This window comes from Drosophila biarmipes, chromosome 3L (assembly GCF_025231255.1).
Source record: "Drosophila biarmipes strain raj3 chromosome 3L, RU_DBia_V1.1, whole genome shotgun sequence".
Classification (NCBI taxonomy): domain Eukaryota; kingdom Metazoa; phylum Arthropoda; class Insecta; order Diptera; family Drosophilidae; genus Drosophila; species Drosophila biarmipes.
The window spans coordinates 11,893,384-11,920,424 of NC_066613.1; the positions used below are offsets into that span (position 1 = coordinate 11,893,384).

Here is a 27,041-nt window from a genome sequence, read left to right on the forward strand (position 1 = left end):
AAAAGCGGGCCGAGATGAGTTTGAATTGCCAACTAATGGTTAGTAATTGGCTGCTCAACTGGGTAGCCAGCCATTGGGAAGAGATTTGTGGTGCTGAGGAGAATGTGCTTGAACTGCAAAGTTTCTTGCTCAGCGATTAAACATGACGGCCCTAAATCTTAATTTAGTATGTATTTAAAATTAAATAAGTTCCTCCTGGTTTTCCCTGTTAAAGGAAAATCCCTGTGGTGAAAAGTTCCGGCTTTAGCTGTTGACTAGAGTGGCAACTTTGTCTTTTGCCACCCAGAACACCCTCTTCCCGGAGCCCATTGAGGCGGCAAAAAATTAATTAAAAATGCATTAAAAATGTTTTCCTCTCGCATTTTCCGCTCTGGAACTCCCCTTTCTTCTGTTTTTCCGAACTCCAGCCCATCGCCGTTAAAATGCCAATCGCAGCTCGCGAAAGACGCATACAGCAAATACCCGGGAGAAGCAACAGCAACAACAGCAGTGAATACCGCGAGTACAAACGGAGATGGCAGCAAATCTTTTCCCCACTTTTGCACAACTCCAAAGTATTTACAAGCTTCAGTTGGCAGTCGCATCTAAAAATGTTTGGCATTTGCCAACACGCACCGATGAATAAGTGAGTCGAGGGGGTTCTTGGTCGGGGAAGGGGTGGAAAATCTGCGCAAAAGAGGTGAGGTAAGTGAAAATGTTTGGCTTTCAAACGAGCTCATTTCTAGCGTGCGTCGCTGCATTTCGCAAATTATTTGCAAGGCGGTGGGTGGAGGTGGAGCGTCTAAGAGGGGACCAAGGGAGAGGGGACCTTGCCACAGGGATTGGCGGCAGGAAGTGCTGGGCGGTTTTGGAACGGCTCCTCCCGCTGTTAGATGAACTCCAGGGACCAGGCAAGCGGAACGATCCGATCCGGAGAACGCGGCAGACGGCGTGACTGGGATGAGTTATCGTCGCGACCATGTGAGTCTTCCGTATGGGCACTAAATATTTGTGCACCGCGAGAAAATGCTGGCCACATAAATTTTGTATCTCTAAAAATCAGAAAGAACACACAGTATCCAAGAAATTTGTTATAGGTCTTTAGACTCTGAAAATGCAATGCATTCATTAAAAGTAATCTTATCTTATAATAATCTTATTTTTATTAGAGCAAATTATCAGCATCCAAAGTTGGATTTCTAATGAGAGGGACATATCTACGATCAAGAAATTTGGTAATAGGCGTTTGAACATTTCCAAAAATACCTTTGAAAATACGAAATACTTTGATTAATTTAAAACTTTATTTTTGAACAAATACAAATTTTAATTGAAGCAATTTTCTTTTGGAAAAATATTTAACATCCACGTATGTAACTTTGTATTTTTAGGATATTCAATCAATTTTAAGACTTTTACGACATCATTGTTTTCCATTAATATTTGGTTTAAATGCAAATTTTCACCACATTTTAACTTACACAAGCGAAAAAGCTGTGCAAACATTATATCTGAATTTCTGTGCAACGCATATCATGTGGAACGGAGCTTCCTTGGATTGAAATAAATGTTTATTTGAAAAGCACCTAATTAATTCTGGAATTTGGGGTATATTTTCCCTGTGCACGTGTGTGAGTGCGGCTGCGAGTGTGTGCGTGTGGGTGCTTGCGGGCTGCCTGCTGTGTAAACAAAAGGCGGCCATAAAACTGCAACAGTTCTCATAATTTATGACAGGCGGAAAAAGTGAGTTGACTGATAAGCAACTGGACTTGTTGGCACTTTAACGAGTGCAAACGGGGATTTCTTCTTTTCGCAGGAGGGGATTTGAATTGTGGTTCTCCTAAACCAGCAGCAACCACCTCTTCAGAAGAACTCACGAGCAGCAGCCGAACCCCAGCACGAAGCTCGGTTCTAGCTGCTGATGTTGCTGCTGTTGCTGTTGCTGCTGCTGCTGCTGCTGCTGTTACTTCTGCTGCTGCTGCTGCTGCCACGCGGCTTAGCGCGCCACAAGTCGCCAGTTGCTACTGTTGCTGCTGCTGCTGTGCGCCGCATCACTTGGCAGCGTGTTTTTTGTCGTCGCGTCGACGTCAGCAGCAATTGCTGCTGCTGGGCGACACCAGCAACATGTCGCTGGTCTAGCTGCGATTCCAGATGAAGTTCTGTGTGTGTTGCCAAGATGTGGTCTCTGGCTGTAGCGAGGAGCGGGCGGCCAGGTGTGGAGGAGGTGGCGAACCAGTTGTTGGGGGAGGAGTTCAACAATGAGAGGGAAGTGTAGGCCCAAAACTAGTTCGTTCTGTAGAATTCCTAGTTCGGTGTAAACTTTAACGTTAAAAATAAATGACCCACGATTAGTTGAACATGAAAACAAAATCTTGAAAGAGTACGTATTGAAACATGTTAGAAATGTACATAAAATATAAACAACAACTTAAAAAATGAAAGACTAGAAATATTATATTTTTATGATCATTGTGTAAAAGGCAAATTTATTTGATACACACCCTTACAAAAATATATATCATCTTTATTAACCATGGCCGTGTGAACGCTTTGATCATGGAAACCATAAGTACAAGAGACTTAAAACTCAGCTTACAGATTCCAAAATATTTTTTAAAGATTTTTTTAAGGCAAACTTTATTTTATTTAAAATTTTTTAAAACGGTCTCTTTGTTTTACAAGTGAGATTCGAGACACTTTTTAAAAGCGTTGATGGAAATTCGTATGAAAATTAAAAAACCATCCCTTTTTTTGTTCATCAAACATTTTCCTGCCCCATTTGGCCAATTAGACGTAGGCTTTGTTTATACCCATTACAGCTTTCAAAGAATGTGGGCTTCAAGCCAAGCTGCTAATTATCCAAAAATGCTAATGATCGCGCGTTTTTGTTTGGATTCTCCTGCTAATGAAGTTCCCCCGCAGTTACCAGCTCCACTTCGCCGCCACGAGTGCAACTTGACGTGTGCTCATGGACGAACTGAGATCTGGCAATGACAGCTGATTTATGGTGCTCAGTTCGCGGCGAGACTCCAGTTTTGAGGTTTGTGCCCGGCAATTTGCATGTGTAATTGCCTCGCTTCGCTTACATCTTGCGCAGCTTCAATCCCGCAGTCCAATCCCATGGCTCGTTTTCCGCCTTCCGTTCTCCGTCCCAGACCCATTTCAATTCCCATTCCCAGTCCCATTTCAAGTCCAATTCCAGTTCCAATCGCACTGTCATTAGTTGGCGTAGTTTTTGACAGCCGAGAGTGGCCCTGGTGGGGCTGGTGGTTCATTTATGACATTGGCTGGCTAATTGCCGGCACTGCATAAATACATAACTGCAAACGCTTCGAACGCCCCGTGGGCGGGGCTCGTGCACTTTAAAAACGCATTAAACAGCGTCAACAAATGCGGCCAGTGAAGGGTTAAGCCGGGCGTCGGGGGGAAAACGGGAACAGCCCAAAAGTGGCACTTGCAACATGTTTGGGGCGGGCCCAAATTATGCACCAGAAGACGTCTGGAGAACGGCAAGCGATTAATGGACACTGCGAAGAGTTTGAAATATGTGAAATTTCAATTAATCACTTACAAAGGGAGAAAAAGAAGGCAATGCATTAATGAAGACTTCAAAAGGAACAGTTTTCTGAAAGTCTTTCTAGAGTATTAGTCATTCATAAATGTATATTTTAAAAGTTAGGTACTTTGTAAAATAAAACTTTAAAAAATTGTGTATACATGTAAAGTATATGTTTTTAAAGTTTTCAAAAGTCTTCACAAGAGAGTGCTAAACTAGGGCCCCAAAATATTCCTGAAATGCCCTTAGATACTAGAAAATGGGTTCATTTATTTCTTCTAAAATATACCACACTAACATTAACTTAAAAAGCATAATTTTATATATATTTCCTAATTTTCTTTGGTGGTGACTATTTTTCTTGGTGCACTTATCGGCAGTATAACACTTTTACCTGCGCTTGTTGGCCGAGATAAGATCAAAGATCACTGAGCAAGTTCAACTCTCGGAGGGTTTCGTGTTGCCATTGTGTTGCTGCTGCCCGAGTGGCTGCTGCTGGTGTTGCTTGTGTTGCTGGTGGCACGCGCGTTGCTGTTGTGCAGCAGGTCAAAAGCGTGCAGCGCTAAAAACGGTAGCCATGATAAATGTGGCCCCCAGAATCGGCGACGGGATGTGTCTTACATTGTGGCTCCGGTGTCAAAAGTTGTTGCTGTGTCAAGTGTGGCTGCTGCTGCAACTGGGATGGCTCTTCCCGCTGCTAATGTTGACAATTTAGCACAAAATTTGTGTGCCATGTTATTAAGATTTCGCAACGCTTTGCAACATTTGCCGGGGCAATTAGCTGTGTTTATAATTGGGGACGTGATTGCCGTGCGGTCTTCAGTTCTTTGTGTGTCCCCTCTTGTGGTTGCCATTTTTTTGGGGCGAAACGTGTTCGAACGCTATAAATCAATTTGGCGCAGGGCTGCCGAAGGATGCATGCATAAATCGGGAAATATGGCATCTTAACGAATGTTAAATGCTCTTAATTTTCTCATAATTTCTTCTATTTAATTGTAGTTTAATTTGGTAAATAAAAAAAAAAATACTTTTATTGAATCCAAAACATACCTCTGCTGAAAGTTGTAATACTTCTTAATCCTTTTTCCGTTTACTATATTAAGGTGGCGCATTTTCAGCTGCTCTTCCTGCCAGCTCTCTTTTACCAAAGCCCAAATTGAAATCGCATAAAGGGACCGGGCAAAAAATGTAAGCCAAAGCGAATTAAAATTTTATCGACAACAAAGTTGCGGTCCGAACAGCAATAAAAATTGTTACGCTGATGAACGACATGACACCAGCAGCAGCTACACCAAAAACATGCAGCAACAGCAACTGATCGACCGCAGGAACAAGCAGCAGCAGCAGCAGCAGCAGCAACAGCAACAGCAACAGCAGCAACATCAAAGGCAGCAACAGCAACAACAGCACTCAGTGGACCGCATCGCGAAATTCTTTCTTTTTTCCGTATGGAGCACTTCGGATTTTGTTGCTCTTGTTGCAGAGCAGCCTGCTAAACTCAAAATGAGAAATTGCTGCCGCCGGTGCAATTTTCATGGTTGACCTCATTTTGTGTTGCCGCTGTTGACTTTGCGGAATATTTTGTGGCAGAGCGCATCATGTCCGTCCGTCTGTCTGTCTGTCCCGCTCAGTGACTGACAGACCTGCCCTTTTGGCCAAAAAGTGAGTTTCGAACTGGGTCCCAACTCTTGTCAGCGCCTGTGACAATTTGTCGCCAAACAATTTTTGGAGCCCGGGTGCCGGGCAAAAGTTGATGTTGTTTATGTGCTGCTGCTGCAGTTTTCGGGGCGAAAATTCAATAAATAACAATGTAATTATATGTTGAGCCGGGCGAGTTGCTAACTCGATTCTGATGCCCCGGATGCCGGGTAGGAAATACTTTAATGGGCTCTTGGCCGGGCAACAAAAGGAGCAGAATCTACATATCCAGCCCGGGGCAAATTGGCGTTAATGTGCCGAGTCAATATTTACCAGCACCACTCCGACATCAAAGCAAAAAGAGGTACGGATGCAGGATGTGTGTGTGAGGATATCCTTCCATTCGCCACCTGGTCTGGGTCAACAGAATCCTTGCCAAGTGCGTGCCTCAAAGCGGCCCCATTTTAACACCTTTTCCCCACACTTACCATTAGCCTTAACACCACATTCCTGCTCCAGACACTCTTGGTTCGTCATAAAAATCAGGTGCGGCATATTAGGGACAGCTCTGTGGACATGAACACAAAGTAGCCCTGCCCACGTCAATGGGAATTTGAAAATGGCAAAATCTAGGGGGAAAAAAGGAGTGGAGACACAGGGAAATGCCGTCTGCAATGTCCTGTAAACGCTTTGTTTACAACGACAGCCATGATTTCTCTTTACACAGAGAGCATATAGAGTGCACGATAAAAATGAGATTGTATTAAAATCATTAAAGATTTAAAGGACGTCAGGGTACTACTAAGATTAAGGCATTTAATTGGTTTTAGGATAAACAATTTTAAAATTCATATGATTATATTTTCTGGCATCACAAGTTCCCAAAGATAAAGTAAGAATAATAATATAGATACATTAAATTTTAATAAGGTAATGTCAGGGTGAACTGGCTTGGAAAACCCGTTTCAAAGTGCTTTAAAATCTCTAGCACTAAGATATCCATCTGTTTTTTCCAGTGCATGGGGAAAGCAAAGGCCAGCGTCATGCCCGTCATTCATCCATGGCTGTTCCTGGCTATGGCTGGCCCCTGAATCGGTAAGATAGATTTGACGACGTGTTTCCCCTGTTCGGCAGGGAAAATTTCGCAGCATGCTTACTGATGCGATCTTTGTTTGTGCCTCGTGCTTTGCTTTCCATCCAGCGGCAGTTGGAGTAGGAACGGCAAGAGCAGCAGCAACAGCAGCAGCAACAGCAATGGGAAAAGCAAAGCAAAGCAACGACGCGTCGATGACAACGGCAACATGACCATTTCCCTCCACTGCCATCTCAATTTTCCTGCTCTGCCTCGCTCGACGGCAAAATGCTTGGAAAATGTGCACAATTTTCACATCCGGTGTCACATTCGATTCAATTGAGATTTACCTGAACGTGACTAAAATACGCAAATTAAAAACGCTTCACGTTGCTCTATCCTCGATGTGTTTATGTGTGTGTTTCGGTATCCTGTGCCCGAGCATGTGTGCGTGTTGAGTATCCCAGTTACCATGTTAACAGCGTTTACCCAGCTTTATGGCCGAGATTTTTTCCGGCTGCCCCTTTTTGGGGTTAGTGGAAATCTTGTGTGAAATTTTTTTGTCGACCCACTGGTTGGGTTATCGCTATCATTTGAATAAATTACCGCTAGACGAAGCATATGATTGGATAATTTGGATCCGTTTAGGCATTGAATTAATAAAACCCAGCCTGTTTCACAGCCCCCCCTGGAATTCTACATTCTTCTGCATTATGCAACTTAATTAAATGACTAATTTAAATTTTTGGCCCAGCAAGTGCAATTAACTATGGCTAACAATCGAGAATGATTGGCTGGCCACCGAAAATACAGGGCAAATAAAGCGAATAATTGAAACAATTTCAACAAGGCTCAATGAACCGTGTGTGTGTGTGGAGGCAATGCGAAAAGTCAACGCCTGAGGGCACCATAAATCGATTAATGCCAAAGTGTTATGTAAATAAAATAACCAAATAGATACAGGCGAGCATTGGGCACCACGCCCTCTCAATTGTTTATTGTTTCACCATATTTGCAGTCGCTTTAAAGTCAGCATTTAAGCGCAGCTCGGTTTTTGGCGAATAACGCGTGAGTGGCTTTTGGTTTTTGGGTTCGTTGGGATTCGTTCGAATAAATAGCATTAAAAAAACAATAATAGCTCGAAATTAACGTCATAATATTTCAGCTGTAAAAATGCGGTTTTCAATTGCAGCCAGCCCTTTAAGCGCCGATCTTTAATGGCGCCAACTTCAAAGTGACAATAATTTGGCCATTAAGCCGCGAACTGAGACAAGACATCATCTTGGCCGGGAATCGCCCCCATCCGTCCACCATCCGCCGTCTGCTCATTAAATTGGCTTGTCATTTAATTGTTCTTCTGGCCTCATGGCCACGCATCAAAGGAGTTGGCTCTGCTTTTTTGGTGCATTGCCAATTGTCATAATGGCCGAGACGGCGCTGGCCAAGCTGGCAATTATGAGTTAAGAGCTGAGAGGAATTACTCCGCCAGGCCAGTCCTTCGCAGTGCAGACCGCTCCGTTCAGCTCCGTCCCGTCCCGACCAGGCTGGAACCATTAAAAAAAGAAATGAGCAGCCCGGAGACGCACACAAAGTTTCTGCCGAGAATGGGGGCCATAAAATTAGTCGTGGCCAGGAAAGTGCATTTGCTTGTGGCCAGCCAGAGTGGGGAGGGGTTAGGGGGTGGCTGGAGGACTGCAGAAATACAGTGGGCTGAAACCTTGAAGAAGTGTATGAGCAATTATACATGTAACAAGAAAATATTTATATGATCTTAATAGATCTAAAAGCAAAGATAATTTTCTATGTTTTTCATTACTTTAGATTAAAAAGGATATAAGACTTGTTTCAGTACACTTATAACTTAAAAGTCTAAAAAGTGTGACCGTGTTCTTTTGACTACGATTGATTAACATAAGTATCCAAAGTTGTAAAGTAACATTTTAAATTCAGATTATAATACGTACTTAGTTTTATTTTTTTGCCAAAGCTTCAACAAGTTATTTCTAAATTTCTAAAGTAATTTAAGGTTGCTCTTCCTTTTTACTTTAAGAGCCCATTGAAACCACTGCGTGGCCAAAACCCAGACATTGCTGTGCATCGTCCACATCTCGTAAACGTTCTGATGGAATGGAATGGACAATTTAAATGCAGCATTGGGCTATTGACACGCCCCTTCAATGGGCTGCCAACGGACCACTCGAGGGGTAGAATTGCCGGAGAGATGAGAAAAGGGGTGAAAGGCTAGAAAGGGGAAAAGTGCGTGATTTGGAATGGTTTTCAAGAGCGAGTCTTAAAAGGCTTCACGGGAGATATATGCGCTAAATGATGACGGTCATATGTCAAGCGGTTAACTGGACTGTAAAGTGATGAAGTAGACGGTTTTCAGGGGGAGAATAAATATAACACACAGAAGAGAGTTTTGGAGTAAGTGGAAAAATAGTCCCAACTGTATTCGGCAGTAGCCGGATTGTGTTTAAAATTATGCAGGTTTTCACCTCAGCGGGGTGAGAAAGTGTTCCTAACACATGCAACTTTTGCAATCTGTCAGATTCTAAGCTGAAACTTCAATCAACCCGGACAAGTTAATTGAATTTTGCCACAGCCAAACGCTCAAACTTTACACGCACTTACAGTGAGAAATTATTTGTATTTAGTATTAAATTAAATATATATATTTATAATATATAAATTAATGTTTGCGCCATAAATAAAATGCTGGAAATAGGACCAAGGAAAATATGTTTTATCAACCCATTTCATTAATTTTGTTAAAAAAAATAGATATTTTTTTCAGAGTGTTTGTATTTTCCTAGCTTCCTCTTAAACCATTTACCACAAACTGCTCATGTTCATTTTATTTAGAATTTGTTTTGAAGTGTTTTTGAAAAATGTTTCACACGGGCTTAGGGGAGGATTTGACTTGACTTGAGCATTTTGCATAACCCTGATATTTTGCATATTGGTCGAAAGCCAGAAACTTTTTGACTTTCTGCCCTGGCAGCAGCCACAGCAACAGTCTGTAAGTATTTGGGGGAACGAGAGCTTCGAGTGACAGTTTTGGACAGTTTTGCATGGCGAGCATATGAATAAAATCAGAAGGAGAGGAGGACGTGTCATGAATTCGTTTTGCATACATTCCCAGTCAGAGATCAAATTTGCTTTGGCATCACTGGTATTTTGATGGGCACAACCCACCACTCCCAGTGCACGTTGGCTGCACTGGCTGACTGACAGGACACAAAATCACAAATCATATTTCAATTAATGTCCGAAAACAGCATCCAAACAGCCGTGATAAACGAAATGATTACATGGCAACCCGTACCCTCTGTGGATTTGTTTACGGTGGCCCAAGTGTGCAAATTCGGCAGTCCAACAAACAATTTGCAACTGATTGGCATGCACAATGGTTCGACGGGAATTGGCCACAGTCGCCGACTCCTGCACCTCGCTTAAAAGGGCCCCCATAATAGTGGGTTCGGTCGCATCCAATATCGCATTTCCAATCTATTAACTAGCGAGCCGAACCGCACTGACAGACTGACGGGCGAAAAAGTAAAAACCTCGCGGAGCTTGATTAAAAAAGATCCCCAGCTCCCGAAACGTCGAATAACGTGTGAAAAAGCGGCGGCGGCGGCGGGTGGCCGATGCCTGTCACAGGTTAATTTCGCATGCAAATAATGTCACGTGTTGTGTCGCATTCGCTGAATGAACTTGATTAAAATTCAATGCGACGTTAATTAAATTTACCCAATGCAATTTGCAGTCACTTCTGTGCGCTGCTTTCGCGGGGATACTTTAAAGCTGCACTAAAGTAGTTATCATGGGAAAATACTTGAAAAAGAAAAGTGATGCGTGAAAAAAGAACCTTTACAGAACCGATTTTTAATATAAAGTTTTTTTCTTTCTTAAAAAAGGAAGTGATTTAAAAGAAAAGAACCTTTACAGAACCGGTTCCTATAATATGAAGAAGAAGTGCTCTTTCCTTGCTTAGAAAAATAAGTGCTTTTTGAAAAAGAACCTTTACAGAACCGATTCTTGTGATGTGAAGAAGAGGTTCTTCCACTTTTAAGTACTTTACTTACTAATATGTAACAATTTAGCTGGGATCTATTATTTGCAAAGGTAAGGGAGGGTAGATTCTTTCTGCTGAACCGAGCACTCAGTTTAAAGGCACCTCTCACCTTTGCCGTTGCACAGGGCGTATGAGCAATAGGCACATAAATTACCCTGCAAACATTGCAAGGACTCCCTGAGACCGGAATTCCGGTGCATTGTGTGGCTTCCATCGACGCCGCCAAGTCTAGACAAAGCAATCATAAATAATTTCTGCATAAAGACGTAATAATTTGCCTCAACTCATTGCTACCTCCGAAGTCCCTGGCCATCCCTGCCCACCGTCCAGCGAGCGAAGCCCTAACTCATCGGAACTGGAACTCTCTCTTGTTGGCGCTGTCCAAATATTTTGTTATTAAATGAAATTGCAATGTTTGCTGCTGACCACTTTGGCGGTGGTTGCTCCTGTGGTATGATGTTGGTCCCGGCGGTTGGGGGATTGGAATTGCTGCTCATTATGATTGCAACCAGGGATCCCGGCGTCCCAGTCCCAGTCCCAGCCCCTATGGCCATCATCCCCCGATGCTTTGCTCCTGCTTGTCTGGGAATTTCATTTCTGGGTTCGGTCAGCTCCTGACTGTGGGGCGAATTTCACTTTTGCGTTTTGTTAAACGTTTTTATGAATTGTTCAGTCCGTCTGCTGGTCCTCTTGTTGTTTCTGCTATTGTTATGATGCGGTTAGGGGCTAAAACTAGCTGTGGGGCAAAGGTCAAGTGAGAGGGAAGCGAGGGGGGAGCAAGAGGGGCCAACACACACACAGATGGTTGTATACACTACCTTAAAAAACTTTAATTGAGGTCAGGAAAAGATATATGTATAAATATCCGTCTAAATTGTTTTGAAGTGGTTTTCTGAAATAAAATAAAATACTCTTCAATATACAAGAATATGACTTTCCATTATTAAAACCTAATTATTTATTGTTACATTTTTATAATAATAAAGGTATTTGACAGAGTATTCTCACTTCTCCTAAGCCTGGACCACCTTTTCCCCCTTTATTTCCTGGCCACCCTCTGGGACCAAGTTGGCCATGTTTGTTTGGAGCCGGACAACGCAGCCATTTAATGAAATTTTAAACATTTTTGTGTTCTAATAATGAAATGCTTATGGTTGGTTTGCTCGTGGCCAAGGACGCAGCCCTGGCCAGAGACCTCTTCGTCCCAACTCTCACCTGCCAGGACTTTAAGGTATTGAGTGGCAAGAAGCGCCAGCCAACTTTTGTGGCACATTCAGTGTACGATACGGCGAAGTGAGAAAATTGCAGGTGAGTTATGGAAAAGTAACTCAAACGAACTGAAGAGAACTCGTTAAAAGTTATGCTCGTGCCATCAGCGTTGCTGGAATAAAAGTGTTTTGGTGGAAAGTTGGCCATAAATAATGCGCTGCTCGATATTAACAAGCCACGACCGAGGTGATGGCGACTAAAAAGTTTAGCGTACTTCAATAAACAAAGTGCCAGTCACTCACCTCTCCCACCACTCCCTACCCCCTTCAGACAGTTCTTTCGCGGTTATTTTCAAGTTGTCAACAGTTTATTGATGTTGGCTTTGCCGAAAGGCAGCCACACAGCGCGACATAAATAATCAAAGGCGAACGGCTCCTCCAGGAGGCAAATGGAAAATGGCAAAATAATTTCAACTAAAAGGTCGTGATGCTGTTATTTGGCACTCCGCCCCGGAATTTCCCGCGATTGTCGCCCGCGGCACTCGTCTTTCATATCCGGATTCCCGCTTCCGTTTCTGGCGAAAGGGAAATTGATTTTGGCCATTCCCGCAGTGGGGGTATCGTTCAAAATGTTAATTAAGTGTCTAGTTTAAGAGCCGGGCCCAGAGTCAACCATGAAATATTAAGCGGGCTGTGTGCGGTCCTTAGAAATTTCTCTCTCGGCTCAAGGACGGGCTCTAGTAACCTGAATCCAGCATATATATATTCATGCAGCCCATAGCCATCTAGCATCATATGTGCGCGAGCTGCTAATTAACTGGTGTGCTAACTAGGCAAACACATACGGCACACCCACCCCGATAGCGGCTGAAAAATGTGACTTAATGAAGTGCGAAATATGCGGAGATTTCTATGGGGTAATGAGGCAGGATCCAGCATATCTGGTGACTGGCTATGTGGTCCGTGTGGATACATATCCACATGTTTGATGTCACACTCGTTATGTCCTTGTATCGCATATCTTTGGGGGAAATCTTGTGGTTACTTTGAGGACGCTCGAATGCTTTAAGTGGCTTTGTGTGGTCCTCAAAGTGTGAGGATTAGTAGGTTTTTGGGCCCATATACCCATTACAAAGCCTTTTCTTCACACAATGATATTCTCATACTTACAAATAAATTCGTTTAATTTTATTCAGCTTGTTACTATTGGATTATAAAAAATTTAATATTGCATTTGATTTTATCTAATTAAATCTTTCATCGGATTTGGTCTAATGAAATCTTTCATCGGATTATATCTAATTAAATCTTGCATAATTAATTACTTGTGAATTGCAAATGCTGTCACCAAGTAAATAACAATAAACATTGAATTGATGTCATGACATTGCATTTATACTGAACTTTTTATACTTGCAATGCAAACTTTTAAATTACAATAAAATCCAATTACAATAAATATTTGATACATAAAAAAATAAAGTGTGCCTATGTTGTGATTAAAGTAACACGATATTTAAACATAAAATTTTTTATATTATATTCTAAATTAATAAACAAAAAATTGCTTTGTTTATTTTGTATATGTTTGATAAACTAATTAATTAATAAGAACTCCAATAAAAGAGAATTTTAAATACTACTATAGTATTATAATTTGGTAAATTTATAGAGTTCTAGGATATCATTGTTCAACATATACCAACTCCCCCATATTTGTTCCTTCTTGATATCGTGTCCCTGTTGTTGTTTTTCCTTTTCGGCGTTACTGCCACTGCTCCACTCGCCCCAAATCGAAGCTATAAAAGTAATTAAGATAACGACTTTTGTGCTGCTCACATTTTTGGGCTCCCCGTCCACCCACCGCTCTCAGGATGATGTGTATCGTGTATTTGCTTTATAGCCACAGTTTTACAATATTTCCTTTTGGCTCAATGCCCTCGAAGCCCCGACCCCACTCCATCCCCCTGCTTCTGCCGGCTTCCTGTTGTTTGTGCAATTTTCTTGAAATTTCATTTCTTAACTTTTGCCGCCGGGCTTCGAGACTGTAAATCATGTGAGCAATCCGAGGGGGTGGTGTGGGTGGCGAGTCGATGGCATCCGTGTGCCATTGTTGCTGCAAGGGACACAGACTGCTGCCTTTTTCGCTCTGCCAGCTGGATGTTCCTTTTCCTCTAATTGTTTGCCTGGCCACGGGGGACAAAGGCGCTGGAAGGAGCCAACATATCGATTAATTAACAAAATTAAAAGATAAAGGTTTAGAGCGCAGCACCATATGGGGATTTTGATTTGTTCCTCTGGCTTTCAGCAACGAACAGGAAACGGGCAGTCGGTTTGATTTGGGGATGCAAATCCTGAAAGCCTCATTAGGGCTATGGGATAACACTTTTAAGAGCTAGCTGAGGGTGGAATTTTAATAAATTAATTCTGAGAAGTTCTCTGGAAACGCCCGAAGCCACAGACAATTATAATCACTAATGGTTTAGAAAAATAAATAACATGTAAGAAAATACACTCCCATATTATTTCAGGTGGATTCAATGAATAAATCTGACGTAATTCTAAATTAAAATAATTTAATTCCAAGATCCAGCATTGTTTAAAGGATTAATAGTTCTAAATTGGTTTTCCATCCCAAATGGAAACCGTTTTGCCTAGACTATGAGAATAATTACAAGTAGTTATTTAGGAACACAAACAATACTAAACCAGAAGGGCTGTAACAACCATAAGCTAAAACAATTTAAAGCAATTTAGGTCAATTATCTCTTTAATTCAGTTTGTTTGTTTTGCAAGATAGCAAAGGAAAGGGTAATTACTTATGACAGATGACAAAACAACTCAAGAGTCAATATTTACTTGGCATAAAGTGTGCAATTACAAAGTAATAATTCTTGGGGAATTTCCTTCGTTTAAAAAACTCTCCTGCCTTCTTTAAAATCATTTCCTCAACCTCAGAGTGCTGACTGCTTTTAATATGCACTTGGCCGAGTGCCAACTGATTTTCTCTTTTATATAGATTGCGGGCCACAAAGGAACCTACTCTACCCCTCTAAAAAACCCGTCCTGCAACCCAGGGGCAGCTAAACAATTGAGTGCACTTTGCGCTGCTTGTTGCATACTTTCTGGGGCTGCTGGCGACGCAGGATCACGTAGCTAAGGATAAGGGCAGTCGGTCGGCCACCGGGGCGCTTGGTTTCGTTATCCTTGTGCGTGCCCCTGCTGACACAATTTTTTCACTTCCTTCTCAGACTTACATCATTCTCGGGTCACGGCTCGTTGGACACTCGAGTGGCACATAATTTCCGCCATACTGCTGCAAGCTAGTGGTCTCTGCACTCCAAAAAACTCAATACGTTACTTATAAATAAGTAAAATAATGGGTTTCAGAATCAACAAAACATCTAGTGAAGACTAAAGATAAGAGAAGGTGTGAACAATAATTTCATTTTAATTGTGGTATTCAAAAAAATAACTAACAATAAAACATAAAATGATGAAATATATATATCCATTGGTGTTGTTTTCCCTGACTTTTTACAAAAATCCAGATCAGATCAATTCAAGTGCTAGTATATGTATGTTAAACCAATATATCAGTTTCTAATAGGAATAGGAATCTGAATTTTCCTGTGCATTCTTCTGTGTTTTTCCTCTACGTCTTCTCCAGATTGCATTACTCTGCGGGAGGTTCGAAGCTGTGGCTGATTGAATTTTCTCCTCAGCTGGCCAGTATTCCCATCATTATCACTGACGCTGCCGGATCTGCTTTAAGCGCATTAAGAGGCCAGCGTTGGAGGCCGGAGCAGAAATGTCGAATGTGAAATGCGTGCTAATTAAAAGGCAAAACATTTATGCAATGCCAGACTGGCAGCATCCGCAGCAACAAAAGGCGCACAAAGGCAACGGCGGCCGTCATGGCAACACATGCTCCTGCTCCTGCTCCTGCATCCTGCATCCTTTGGCCCCTCCCTTCCTGTTGGCAAATAAATCCCATATAAACAGAAGATAATCCAGGCAACATCATGGCAAATGCCATTCATCGCTGGGGGTCCTGCTCCCCTGATTTTCCTGCTGCTCCCGTTTCAACTCCTTTGGTAATGCGGACGAATGAATGGTAGCCAGAATCTCTGCTGAATGATTGACCATTCATGGATGCACTCGTCGTCAGCTATTGATTTTCCCAGGACATGGGCAGCTGGGCTGGGGTTATTCAAATAGAAGAGCTGTTCTTGTAATTAGCTGCGGTGGGGTCAGGATATTTAAAGGCGTGAGGTGAGTTCACAGATAGATTGCGAAATTGAATGGTAGGCTAATGAGAACTTACCGAGCCATAATACAATTTTGAGGATCAAAGAAATAATTATTTGTGGATGTTCACAATGAACAATGAGCTTTTAAAACGATGAATTATAAATAACATATTTTTCAATATCTGATTTGTTGTAGCACAAATACTTCAATTAATCCTACCTTCCTTTGATAATTCATTTTTTATGTTTCACATTTACCATTTTAATTTCATAAATCGACCACTTTCTAATTTCCATTTAATTAATTTCCCATCCGCATGACCCTTTGTTTGCGTTTACTTTTTCCCAAGGGAGCGTTTTGGCTGCTTTCCCTGGAATTATTGCAGCCGCTTCGTAATTAGTGAGGCATACACAAATGAAAATGAAATTTGCAGGGCGACACTCTCGGTTTTGTTGCCTTTTCAGCCTGTCAGCATTGAAAAGCTAAACAAACTCGTGCAAAAATTATGCAAACAGTTCAAGTGAAAGGGGCACAAAAAACCCAGCATACATTGCAGATGAAAGCACTTCATTAGCGAGAATGCTGAATGTTTATTCCCACATACGCCTGGACACACACTTCCGGCTCCCTTTTGAATTTCAATTTGAATTCCATTACGAACGAGTGTTGGGAGCCAAAAGGAATTGCAGGACCAAAGGATGAGGGCGCTCGAAATCTGGAAGGATTCCTCGCCAGAACTTAGATGTAATGCCATCGTGTTCCGTTTATCGGAAACTATTATCTGATGGGAACTATTGTAATCGTACTGCCAGTCCAGAGTCCTCGGATTATGTTGTGTATATGGTACAGTACTGCCCTCATTCCCCAGCAATCCCGTTGTCAGTGGAATTTCCATTTCAGTTTGCTCTGGCCATTCCGAAGACAATTTCATTGAAATATTCCCATTTTGCGGTCGTCCTGATTGGCAGGCAATTAATGATTGGGTGACTTCGAATTAAATCGGAAAGCACTCGCACCGCCAGTTAAATAAATAAATAACTAAAAGAAACCAACCCACCGCGTTCACTTAATTTATTGTCATAATTATTACATTTTCCGTTTTCAGTTATTGTATTCATTTCGATTCGCTTATTAATGATGTAATGTTATTAATGCTGTCAGCGTTTCCATTTATTTGTAATTTGTTTGCCAATGTTTTTTCCGCGGCTCGTTATTGTTAATGGCCTTTTGTTTCTGCGCCCTCTGGGGCTAAAGTCCGTCCGCCTTTTGTCCGGCCGATGTCAGTGCGAATATTTGTAGTTTATATTTAAATATTTTATGCACTTGCCTGCCAATTGTTTGCCATCTGTGAGTTATGGTCTTTATTTGGCGAAAGCAAATAATATCCCATATCAATCATGGTTCGTAAAAAGGTCGTTTTTCACACCGGCTAAACGGGAAATGATTTAGTGGTTATGTTGACATTGGGGAATACTGGGAGTGTAGTCGAATATATTTATTAATCCTGTGATAATTACGCTTTATATCAAATTTCTCTGTACTTTATCCTTACGAGCATCCATTCAGGATGTTTTATGAAGCATTGCATACTTTCGTGTGCTTGGAGTTCTGTAAAATGTAGAATACATGTATAGAACACGTTACACAATGTCAATGGCATGCAAGATTCAAAGCATACTTATGGGCGCCCCATGGTAACTTTTCCTTACGATCCTTATTATATAGCATACTTCAGGGCCTTGTGATTTTGTTAAGATTGTTTCTTTTTGTTTCCATCGCATTTTTAAATAAATGAAGTAAGTTAGCTAAATTTTTTCTTCTGGTGAGTTTATGAAAATATTCAAATATTGTTTTAACTTCTTGTATTAACCTCTTTTAAATGCTTTTCTTCGAGTGAATGTTTAAAACGTCCAATTAAAATCTGCAAATCCCCTGAAAAGTTTTATAAGTTATTAATTAGCGTGCGATGACAACACTTGACAGCGCAATGTAGTAACTAATACAGCGGGTGTAATTATTCATGCCACCGAAATGTTGCCGCAACATGTTGCCACGCGAATTGCGTCGAGGGCTCCACGAGCCGCACTTGAAAAATTAATGAGGGCCACTCGAATCGCTAATCACATGTAAGTGAAGCGTTCTCCGGCCAACCCTCCATGGAGGACTCCTGAGGGTCGGTGGTCGGGGATCCGGGGTCGGGGGAAAACAGGAAACGCATCGATTGCGGGGCGTAGACACATTAAACTCTCGAGGGTTGCGTTTTCGCTGAATGCCATTGTTCGATTTTATTCATATTCCACTTTCACAATAGAAAACTTAGCCCTATGTCGGATACAAAATATTTCAATTAGTCGGTAGCCTTAACTAAATTCGAGGGTTGCTCAGCCCGCCAGTACGTAAACTATATCACAAGTACTTATGCATAGAACAAACAAATTCCTAATTAATTTCACCTATCGTTCCCTTTGCAGTTCGATATTATTTGGCCCGCCCCCTGAAACCCCGCGTAACAATTATTTTCTATATCTCGATGCTCTTGGCCTGCAGACTCTTCAGGATGCCGAGTAGCTGCAGGGACTCCAGCGGCTCGAAGTCATCTGCGTAGCGCACAGATGAGGTTTTCACCACATGACGCTCCCTGGGCAGATCCAGAGTCAATGGCAGTTGCTCGGCCATCACCGAGTGGTGCGTGATCAGGGCCTTCAGGCTGGTGAACTGCTTCTTGGCTCCCTTCAGGCGGTACATCTGGTTCCGGGTGGACTGCACCGGGTAGCTCTTCACCTTGTTGATCCTCTCCAGACGCAGGACCAGTTCGAAGTGTCGCGGAGTGCTGCGGCGCAGAAGAAAGCTTCCGGGTGTGGCCTGCTGCAGGTGCTCCGTTGCCGCCTTGGCCGTAATCCTGGGCTGGTACCAAGGACACGCCAGCAGCTCCGGCTCTTCATCGTCGTCGTCGTCGGAGTTTTGGTTGGCGCTGATGTATCTGGAGAACAGGGGAGCAGCTCGGCGGCGTTTGCTCATGGAGTTGGGGGAGTTCTCCGCCAGCAGCTGACAGCAATCGGAGATCCCTGCGTCGGAGTCCTCCTCTGCTTCCTCCTCCTCTTCGGGATTGGAGTCACTGCTCGGCTGACTGCTCTGCCAGCAGTTGAGGGAGAGCAGAGACTTCTGGGGCGATCTCTTGGGCGTGGTTGGGCTACTGCTGGTGGTGCTTTCCCCGGTGGAGCTGCAGCTGCAGTCCGCGTCGCGTTCCTCCTCCTCTTCCTCCGCGTCGGCGTGGTACGAGGAGTCGAGAAGGTCCTGCTGAAAGGAAAGGAGAAAAACCAATTAATTCACCACTCAAAAGAAAGGGTTCTTAAAGTCATGCTACCAATTATGAAAACCATTATTGGGTTAACCACAATATTGCACCCAAAATGGTTCCACATTTTAAAATAGGCATTTACATAATTCGGATTCGTTCCAGTTTTTTAATTTTTAGTACTGAATAAACATTTTTAGAAGAAGTATTGGTTTCAGGCATACACACCTCATCATAGTCGCTGGTGGGTTCTTCGTTCGAGGCCTGCTCCTTTTGCGAGGGCTGTGCGAAGAGTTTGCGGTGCAGGAAATTCTTCATGCTGTCGTAGACCTTGTGCGTGCGACTCTGGATCGGTTCCTGCTTATCCATGTCGCCGGCGGTCGAGAATTGCAGCTTGTTGCTCCATTGTTGGCACTTCTCGAAGGCCTGGTCCTCATTGTACTGACCATAGATGTCCGAGTAGCCGGGGCATTTGATGGCATTGCGTAGCTGTCGGGCGAAAGCAAACAAGATGGATTTTTTGTTAGTTATGGTCGGGAAATTTGTAGAAAATGCCAGGACTGTCCCTATAAATCTTATCTAGCTCGGGGTTTCCCATTTCACTCGAAGGCCGCTCTTATGCAACAGCCACGGAGATAGCACACACTGCCATCCCATTATCCTGGCTTTGTTCTGCCTCAGCCTTTGTTGGGCCAATCCCATTCTCAGTGCCATTCCCGTACCCATGGCGATGCCAACTCCCTTCTCAAAACCCGAGGACTGCTTCTGCTAATGCTTTTGGGTCACTGCTGCTGTGATATCCTTGTAATGCGCTCGCTCTACTTGTTCATTGTTGTACAATTTGCCAGCCCGTTGTTTTCCCTGCTCGTATTTGCCTTTCATTTCGCTTATAAAATATTCATATGCAGCTCCTGTCGGGGGTTGCTGGTGGGTTTTTTCCCAACACCTACTTTCGCTTTAAAAATATTTAAACACCTCGCACTTTTGGGTGGCACAATTTAGCACTTTGTGTGTGTGAATAAGGTGGGGCAGACTTTTGATATGAACTAAGTAGTTAAAGGGTAGAAGTTCCAATTTCGCTTTGTTTTAAAAGAAAATACTCCTTCTAGTCAAGTAAGGCCTTTGTAAATGCTAGTTTAGTTTATTTGTCAACCTTTTGTATAGAGTTGATTGAATGAGATGACTGCAGAACCAAGAAACTACGAAGTTGCAGTTATTAACCAGAACTGCTCGGCCTTGGAGGTGGCTTACAATGTCCACTGGCTTGGGCCCTTGGTTATGGACTGGGATGCCACCCCCTGCTTCGACTTCTTCAGCTTCCCCATAGTTCTGGCTGCAGTAGCACTCTCCTTCATCCAGATTCACCCCTCGGTGTTGTGCACTGTCATCCGTGAGCTCTCGGCACTCCTCGGCACGCACACACACTCCATGGAAAAATGGCAAAATAATGAGCAATCGATTGAATCGGAGTGCAGGACACAATGGAACCCTGACGACCAGGTAGCGCTCGAAGTGGGATTACGAAATTGAATTCGATGGCGAGTGGCCGGGGCTAGGGACTTTGTAATTCAACACATTCAATAAATTAGAGGTTTGGGGAGGCAAACAAAGGAAGTGCAGACGCAGAACTTCCGTTGCAGGCCATCCCATCGATTTGCATTTCCAATGGAAAATCTTGTTTATATGTGAGCAAACAAAATGTGAGCCCCAAAAAACTGTTTGCTACAACTTGGCCAACAGGCCGTTAATTCGTGGTCAACGAGCCGTGGCCAAGAGAGTTTTCTTTGATGTGGCCACGCAGCGCATAAATCTGTTGAAAGTTGTTTGGCGCGGGGAAAAGCGGCGTGAAATGCCTCAACAGTGTACCTTTTATCGGCTTAAATCAAACACAATGGGCCAACAAGCGTTTAATGGCTACGATTCTTGGCAGCTACATGAGTTTTAATTTATGCAAGGCAAGGCCGGGCCACAGAAAAGGAACCGTAATTTCAATGATAATAGGGCCCAAAGAAAATTGGACCCGAAATAAAATCCAGCAGTCGGTATCAAGAGTGGCCCAGAGGTGTTGGCGTGCTGGCCCTGTTCTTTTGATGCTCTTCGTGCTAATGCAATAATCATAGGTCCGTCCCCCGCTCCAATTGGTTTATAGATTCCGATCCTGCCCTGCGGAAAGGTTGAGCTCTAATTGATGATGAAACAGCGCCCCGGGCCCGGAGCCCGGGGCCTCCATTCTTGGCCAGCGAGCTCTTTGTTTGGCCTGCGAGGTGTTAGCATATTTTCGTAATCAAAATGTGTTACAATAAGAGCCCAGGTAACCGGATCGAGGCACCTTCGACTGCTGACAGACAAGAAGGCAGGTAGACCCTTGGTCCTCTCCCTCTTGGCCTTATAAAAACAGTTGTTAAATTTTCATTTATTGTGCATTTAGAAGGGGATGTGCAGCGGGGGGGTACAGAAATTAGTTGAAGTGCCCGGAGTGAGTCGATGAATTTATTGAAATGTTTCCTTTGTGCGCCACTTGAGGCACCCACCGACATATGCCTGAATTTTTGAGCTGGCCCTGGAAAATCAAGCAGCTGCCGAAGGGTCTTGAAAAACAAAACCACCCCACCACTCCCAGGACAACCCACAAGTTTCCACCTCGGGAAGTGGTTACTGGTTACTTGTTACTGGCGAGCTGGTGGCTTTTAAATTGCAACCGCAGTAACGCTAACGCTAACGGCTACTTATCCGCTCACAAATTGGGCAATTGCCAAGCAGCTGTGCTGCCAAAACAGAGTCCTCCCCCGAAATACTCGGCCGCCCACTCCGGAAAATGCACTTCCAACAATGTCAATGAAATTTTGAAAATTCCCTTGGACATTTTCCTATCGAAATTAGTAATATTTCATTTGGCTTCGGGCCATTAGTCGAGCATTTCCGAATATGCCGTAGTCATCTCGCTTTTAGTTCCAGCTAATTTGACAGTTTTATGCCACACCAACAGATACTCGGAGTGATCCCAGCACGGACACACGTGTCGGGGCTTTCAAAATGTCAGAGATACATGGACTTACGAGTAGTTTATGACATTTTTTAAAACACGTCCCGCACACATTTTCGCCCCCAACTCCCCCTGGAAAAATACGATTTTACAGTGAGTTTTTCTTTTAGTCGGTTAAACGAGTTCGTTTTCGGGGCTCGTAAAATGATTTTCTCACTAATTTAGTTTTATGCGCCAGGAAAAATGTTTATAGTTTCAGCTTTTCGGTGTGTTTTTGTAAATTTTTGGTCTTTTATTACAATTAGCTTTGCCGTTGGCTGGAAAATCCTTTGTTTAGACACATGTGGCGTGTGGCATTGGCTTTTTATGGCCTCCCTCTGTCTTTTTTGTGGCACTTTTATAGGTGTAAAAAATTGGGTCATATAAAAAATTATTGAAATGTGAAACGAATTGAGTTGCTTCTCTGCAGCCGCGTGTTTTATGCGTGTTTGAAAAGCCATTTTAATGGGTTTATTAAATGCAAATGAAAATTGTTGAAATTTTAATTGAACTTTATGGGCATATCTCTTTGGGGTTCCTTCTTCAGCTGTGCGTGGGTTGTTCAAGAGATAATCTCAAGTTTTTTCCCTTTGAGGAGCAGGCAATGAACTCTGGGAATTTATCACTTTGAGAGATGGTGAACAATTTAATTAGAGACTGACAACTTTTTCTACAACTCCAGTCCCTCGTACGTAGCTTGTGGGTGGGGGGGAAAGTCTAGTAACTGGGCTTGCAAATAGTTTTCCCCGAGTCTAGTCGTCTAATGCACACAAATCCTTGGTCGGAAGCCATATGAAACTCAAACACGGACAACGGACTGGTGATAACGATGATGTTGGCTAGGTTCTCGGTTCCCGGTTCTGGGTTCCCGGCTGATGGCCAGACTAAGCCAAAACCAAAAACTATTTGTAGCCAGATGAGTTCTAGGGGGCACGGGGCAGAAAAAAGTGTAGATATGGGGGAGGCTAGAGGGTCGGATCCCGTTGAAAGCTTTTTTGCATATTTGCATTACATTTTCATGGCGTGGCATGTGGCGAGCAAAGTGAAGAGGGGCGAAAATTTATATTGAGTCGAGCGTAAAAATAACAATGCAGACAGTTGATGGTCGAGGCGGCAGACGGCATGAAAATAAGTGAAATTGTTGTTTACCCAGGGCGACGGAATCGGAGTTGGGCGAAATATGGAGCATAAATTACAAAGCGTGCAAGTCGAATGCGATTCGCAGTCGCAGCCGCAGTCTCCGGCTATTTAATTATGCTCATCAATTTGTGCAGGCTGCAGATCGCAGTTTTCCCCATAAATCTTTGGCTTAGTGAACGAGGCGGCTGCTGGGAAATTCCTAATTAAATGCACTTAAAAGCGTTGCAATTAATTTTCTATCCTTGGAGTTGGCCCTCCCTCTCTGGGGGCCCCCGAAAATCAAAGAGTCTGCCTGGACGTATATGTAAATACGTGTGTAGAACACGAACAGCCAAATAAACATTAATCACTGGCCTTGAAAGGCGGCCCCGAGTGCTTGGGGAAAAGTGCATTAAAATGCCTCAGAATTTAAATGCCTCAGCTCATTGCTGCTAATCGTCGCCAGCAGTTGGTTCTATTTTGGCTGCATCTCATCGAGAATTATGAGGCCCATCTCGGATCTCTGCAGTCGAGGAAATCCACTTAGGCAGGGCGTCGAAGGCACCAGAGCATGGCATCATAAGCCACACGAGGAGGAAAATGGAAAATGCTTTCAGCCCGATTTCCCCGCCACCAGTCGCTCGCATGTATTGTCTGTGCGGAAACCGATCTTGGAATTTTTTTCTGATATGATCAGGCTTCATGGTATTATCTTTTTGCATGATTGTTTCAATTAGGAACCGTAAGAGAAGGTCCAATTTAAATTGTATGGGTAGGTCGTAATTACTAACATCATTAGTCCAAGATATTAAATGCCTAAGTTTATCGTTTAATTAATCAAATGAGTGTCTGTGCCTTATTAAATGTATGATGGATGGTTGATTTTCTTTAATTTGAATATTTCTTAAATTCCAAGAGTTTTTATTTAATTATCTCTGACGAAGATGGCTCACATTACTGCTTTGATAAATGCTTATTATACTTGAGGCGGAATATTAAATGAGTTAGAAAAAGTTTCCCTTTCATTAATTAATTAAAAATGTGCCAGCCCAATGAAATGTAATCAAAAACTCATCCGCAGCGTAATCGCTTGTTCATAAACACTCCATAAGCGCAGTTCGCTTTAATAAGACCGCTGCCAAGTCGATTTTATCTCCCCCGTCTTAATTGTCTCCGATTTTAATCTAGCAATATGGTTGCAGTTCCCTCCTCCCCGGACTCGGATCCCTACCAACCAGACAGCATATGGTCTGGTCATTTCAGCCAGAACCACCAGTTGTGTGACAATTTTATTAGTTCTGGTCTTTCGGTGCATACACATGTATCTATGTATCTGTGTGTCGGTTCTGCAGTCCGTGACGGTTCCGTTTTGTATCATTGACCCGCGATAGGCGAGATGCCTTTTATCTGTGCGAAGCGGCTAATTGAAATCGTTTGTCAGCACAGCCAGTTCGGTTGGCTCTGTAAACAGTCTGAGTCAGGCAATGGATTTTGATAACGGAAGCGGTGGGGTTTTCGGGGAGGTGTCGAGCGATTTATGCCCGGCGATCCAAGGGATACTTCTTACTCGTAAGAGGGCGCATTCCTGCACTTTTCAGTTTGAAGAACTCTTTTGTAGGACCCGAGGCTTCTGGGTAAAACAACTCCCGTTGCGGCCACACCCAGACATGCCATTTCAAAAGACAATCCTTTTGGGAGCCAAAACAACCAACACCTACACCAAAGCCAGACAAAAGTTGAATACAGGAGAGGAAGACAGATTTTCATAGATCAAAACAAAAGGAATCCAGAGAGTCGAGATACAGAAGGCGACGGGTGTCAATTCCGGTGAAAAATGAGTGGATGAAAAATGCAGAGGTCGGCAGGAAAGGCGGAGGCAAAAACGCAAACTGTCATTCAGTTTAGAATTACAAACTTTTCTCGGCCCGTCGTGGTTCCCTTAAACAAATATTTTGATAAATGCTGCTCCAGTGTCGGGGCATTGTTAGAGCTCTGTATCTGTGTATCTCGGTGCAGCGTCCACGGATGCCAAGTCAAATAAGCAGATTAGTAAGGCAAAGTAGCGGTGGGCTTAAGGAAAGTTGACTCCGCATTCAGGTAGCCGGGTTAGGTAGTTTGTCTTAATTAAGCTATCGGCCTATCGCCTCCCGGGCATCGCGGCCAGACGCCGAAGCCTAGTTAGTGCTTATCTCGCATCAAAAACAAATAACATATGCGCCTTGTTTGCATATAGAAATGCGTTTTGTCAAATCAATCACTATCTTTATGGGGCCGACATATGTTTTGATTTCAATTCCCGAACCGGGCTTCGCTGTTTGCTCTACTTATCGCCCGAAATCAGGCTGCATTTACAATTTGATTTATTTGAATTCGGATTTACGCGCGGCTCAGGTCGCCTACTATCGCCCCGCTTGTGGAACGCCCTGTGTTTGCATACACACTTTGATTTAGTTTTTATGCAAATCATATTTATTTGGCCCTAAGTGATTTAGTGTTCCACTGATTTACGTCGACAGTCGAGTTTATTATGCTGCGCTGTCGCTGTTTGTTGTTCCTGGCTTTGTGCGGCGGTGTTGTTGTCCCTGCTATCTGTGACACTAAATCATTTTAATTGTTGTCGTTCGTGTTTTGAATTTGGCCATGTCCCCTCCCCAGCCGGTCGATACAGGGGGGGTTCACTGTAGATAGTGCTAAGTGTGCGTGGGCTGTCTGCAGAGATATTCCGATGGTGTGTGGGGAGTGTGAAATGGGCATAGACTGTTAGATTCTAAAAAGCCAAGAACAGCTTGAGTCATCAAGGGATACTTATGAAGATGGATTGGGGCAGTGGAGTGTATATTTAAAGGGCTTTCTGAAATTTTAGTGGGTCCTTAGTCCATATCCGAATTGAAAACCGTTAAGAACAAACTATCCCTTTTGATAATACTGTTGAGACAATATCTAAAATAAAGGTAATAGCTACTTGGTGTATATCTCAATGACTTTGAAGTATGATCTTAAAGATGATAATCCTATAAAAAATATCTTGATCTTTAAAAGAATAAGATGATCCTTATATAACCTAACTAGAGAATTAATATCTCTTTAACCCACAAAAAATCCGCTAATAGACAAATCTTAAGAGGTTTTGAAATGGGACTTGAGGTATCTTAACTAAAAAGAGGTTTCGAACTGGTTCTCAGGGATCGTGCAAACTCACCATCTTGTTCTTGTGCTGAGTATCCTTCTTGCTGATGTTCTTGTTGATGTTATCCGTGGCGCCAAAGCGGTTGTACTGGAAAAGGCGACCCATTTCTTCGCTTATGGAAATAAATTCCTCCGGACTGTTTACACTTTGCTCTTTAAACACAAACACAATATGCTAATGACGTAATTTCGGAATTTTACGAGCCCTTCAAGAGTGTTCAATAAATTAGCGCGTAAAAGGAATTCGAATCGGAGTCGAAGTCGAAGTGCGGCGTTCTGAAATTCGGATTTCGGTTGAGGGTTCGTTTCGAATTCGGATTCGGAATCGGCTTTCGAGCACCGGGAGCGATACGAGCGATCGGTTCGAAGTGCGCAGAGGGAATGAAGTCCACGGGGCGACTGCATCGAAATACAACGGAAAATGAGCACGAGACGCAGAGCGAGGAAGAAGCAGACGGCGAGGTGGGCGGGGGTGAGTCAAAGAGAGAGCGAGAGTGCGGTGGGAGGGGAGGCAGCGAGGGCAGCAACAGCCGCTGAGATACAAATACAAATTTCATGACAGGCAAGCCGGCGTTGTTCATGCATTTACCGCTAGTTCATTCTATGCCTCTCTCGCCTGTGTGTGTGAGTTGGTTTT

General features: G+C 43.1%; 1 protein-coding gene and 1 long non-coding RNA gene across 3 annotated transcripts; one reads left to right on the plus strand and one right to left on the minus strand.

The window, feature by feature from the left end:
- Positions 1–18,036: 18,036 nt before the first annotated feature.
- On the minus strand, positions 18,037–26,791 carry LOC108028696 (uncharacterized G-patch domain protein DDB_G0278987). 2 transcript variants are annotated; one of them, XM_017100642.3, is made up of 3 exons: positions 26,418–26,791; positions 19,306–19,566; positions 18,037–19,076 (listed from the first exon to the last, which is right to left on the minus strand). In XM_017100642.3, the coding sequence occupies exons 1-3, from the start codon at positions 26,508–26,510 to the stop codon at positions 18,303–18,305; spliced, it is 1,128 nt and encodes a 375-aa protein (XP_016956131.1). In that variant the 5' UTR covers positions 26,511–26,791; the 3' UTR covers positions 18,037–18,302. The 2 variants fall into 2 exon arrangements, with proteins under 2 accessions (XP_016956131.1, XP_016956130.1); XM_017100641.3 differs by having other exon boundaries at positions 18,037–19,079.
- On the plus strand, positions 20,140–20,743 carry LOC127010849 (uncharacterized). Its single transcript, XR_007763672.1, has 2 exons — positions 20,140–20,190; positions 20,242–20,743. It is a non-coding gene; the product is annotated as an uncharacterized LOC127010849 (long non-coding RNA).
- Positions 26,792–27,041: the final 250 nt, after the last annotated feature.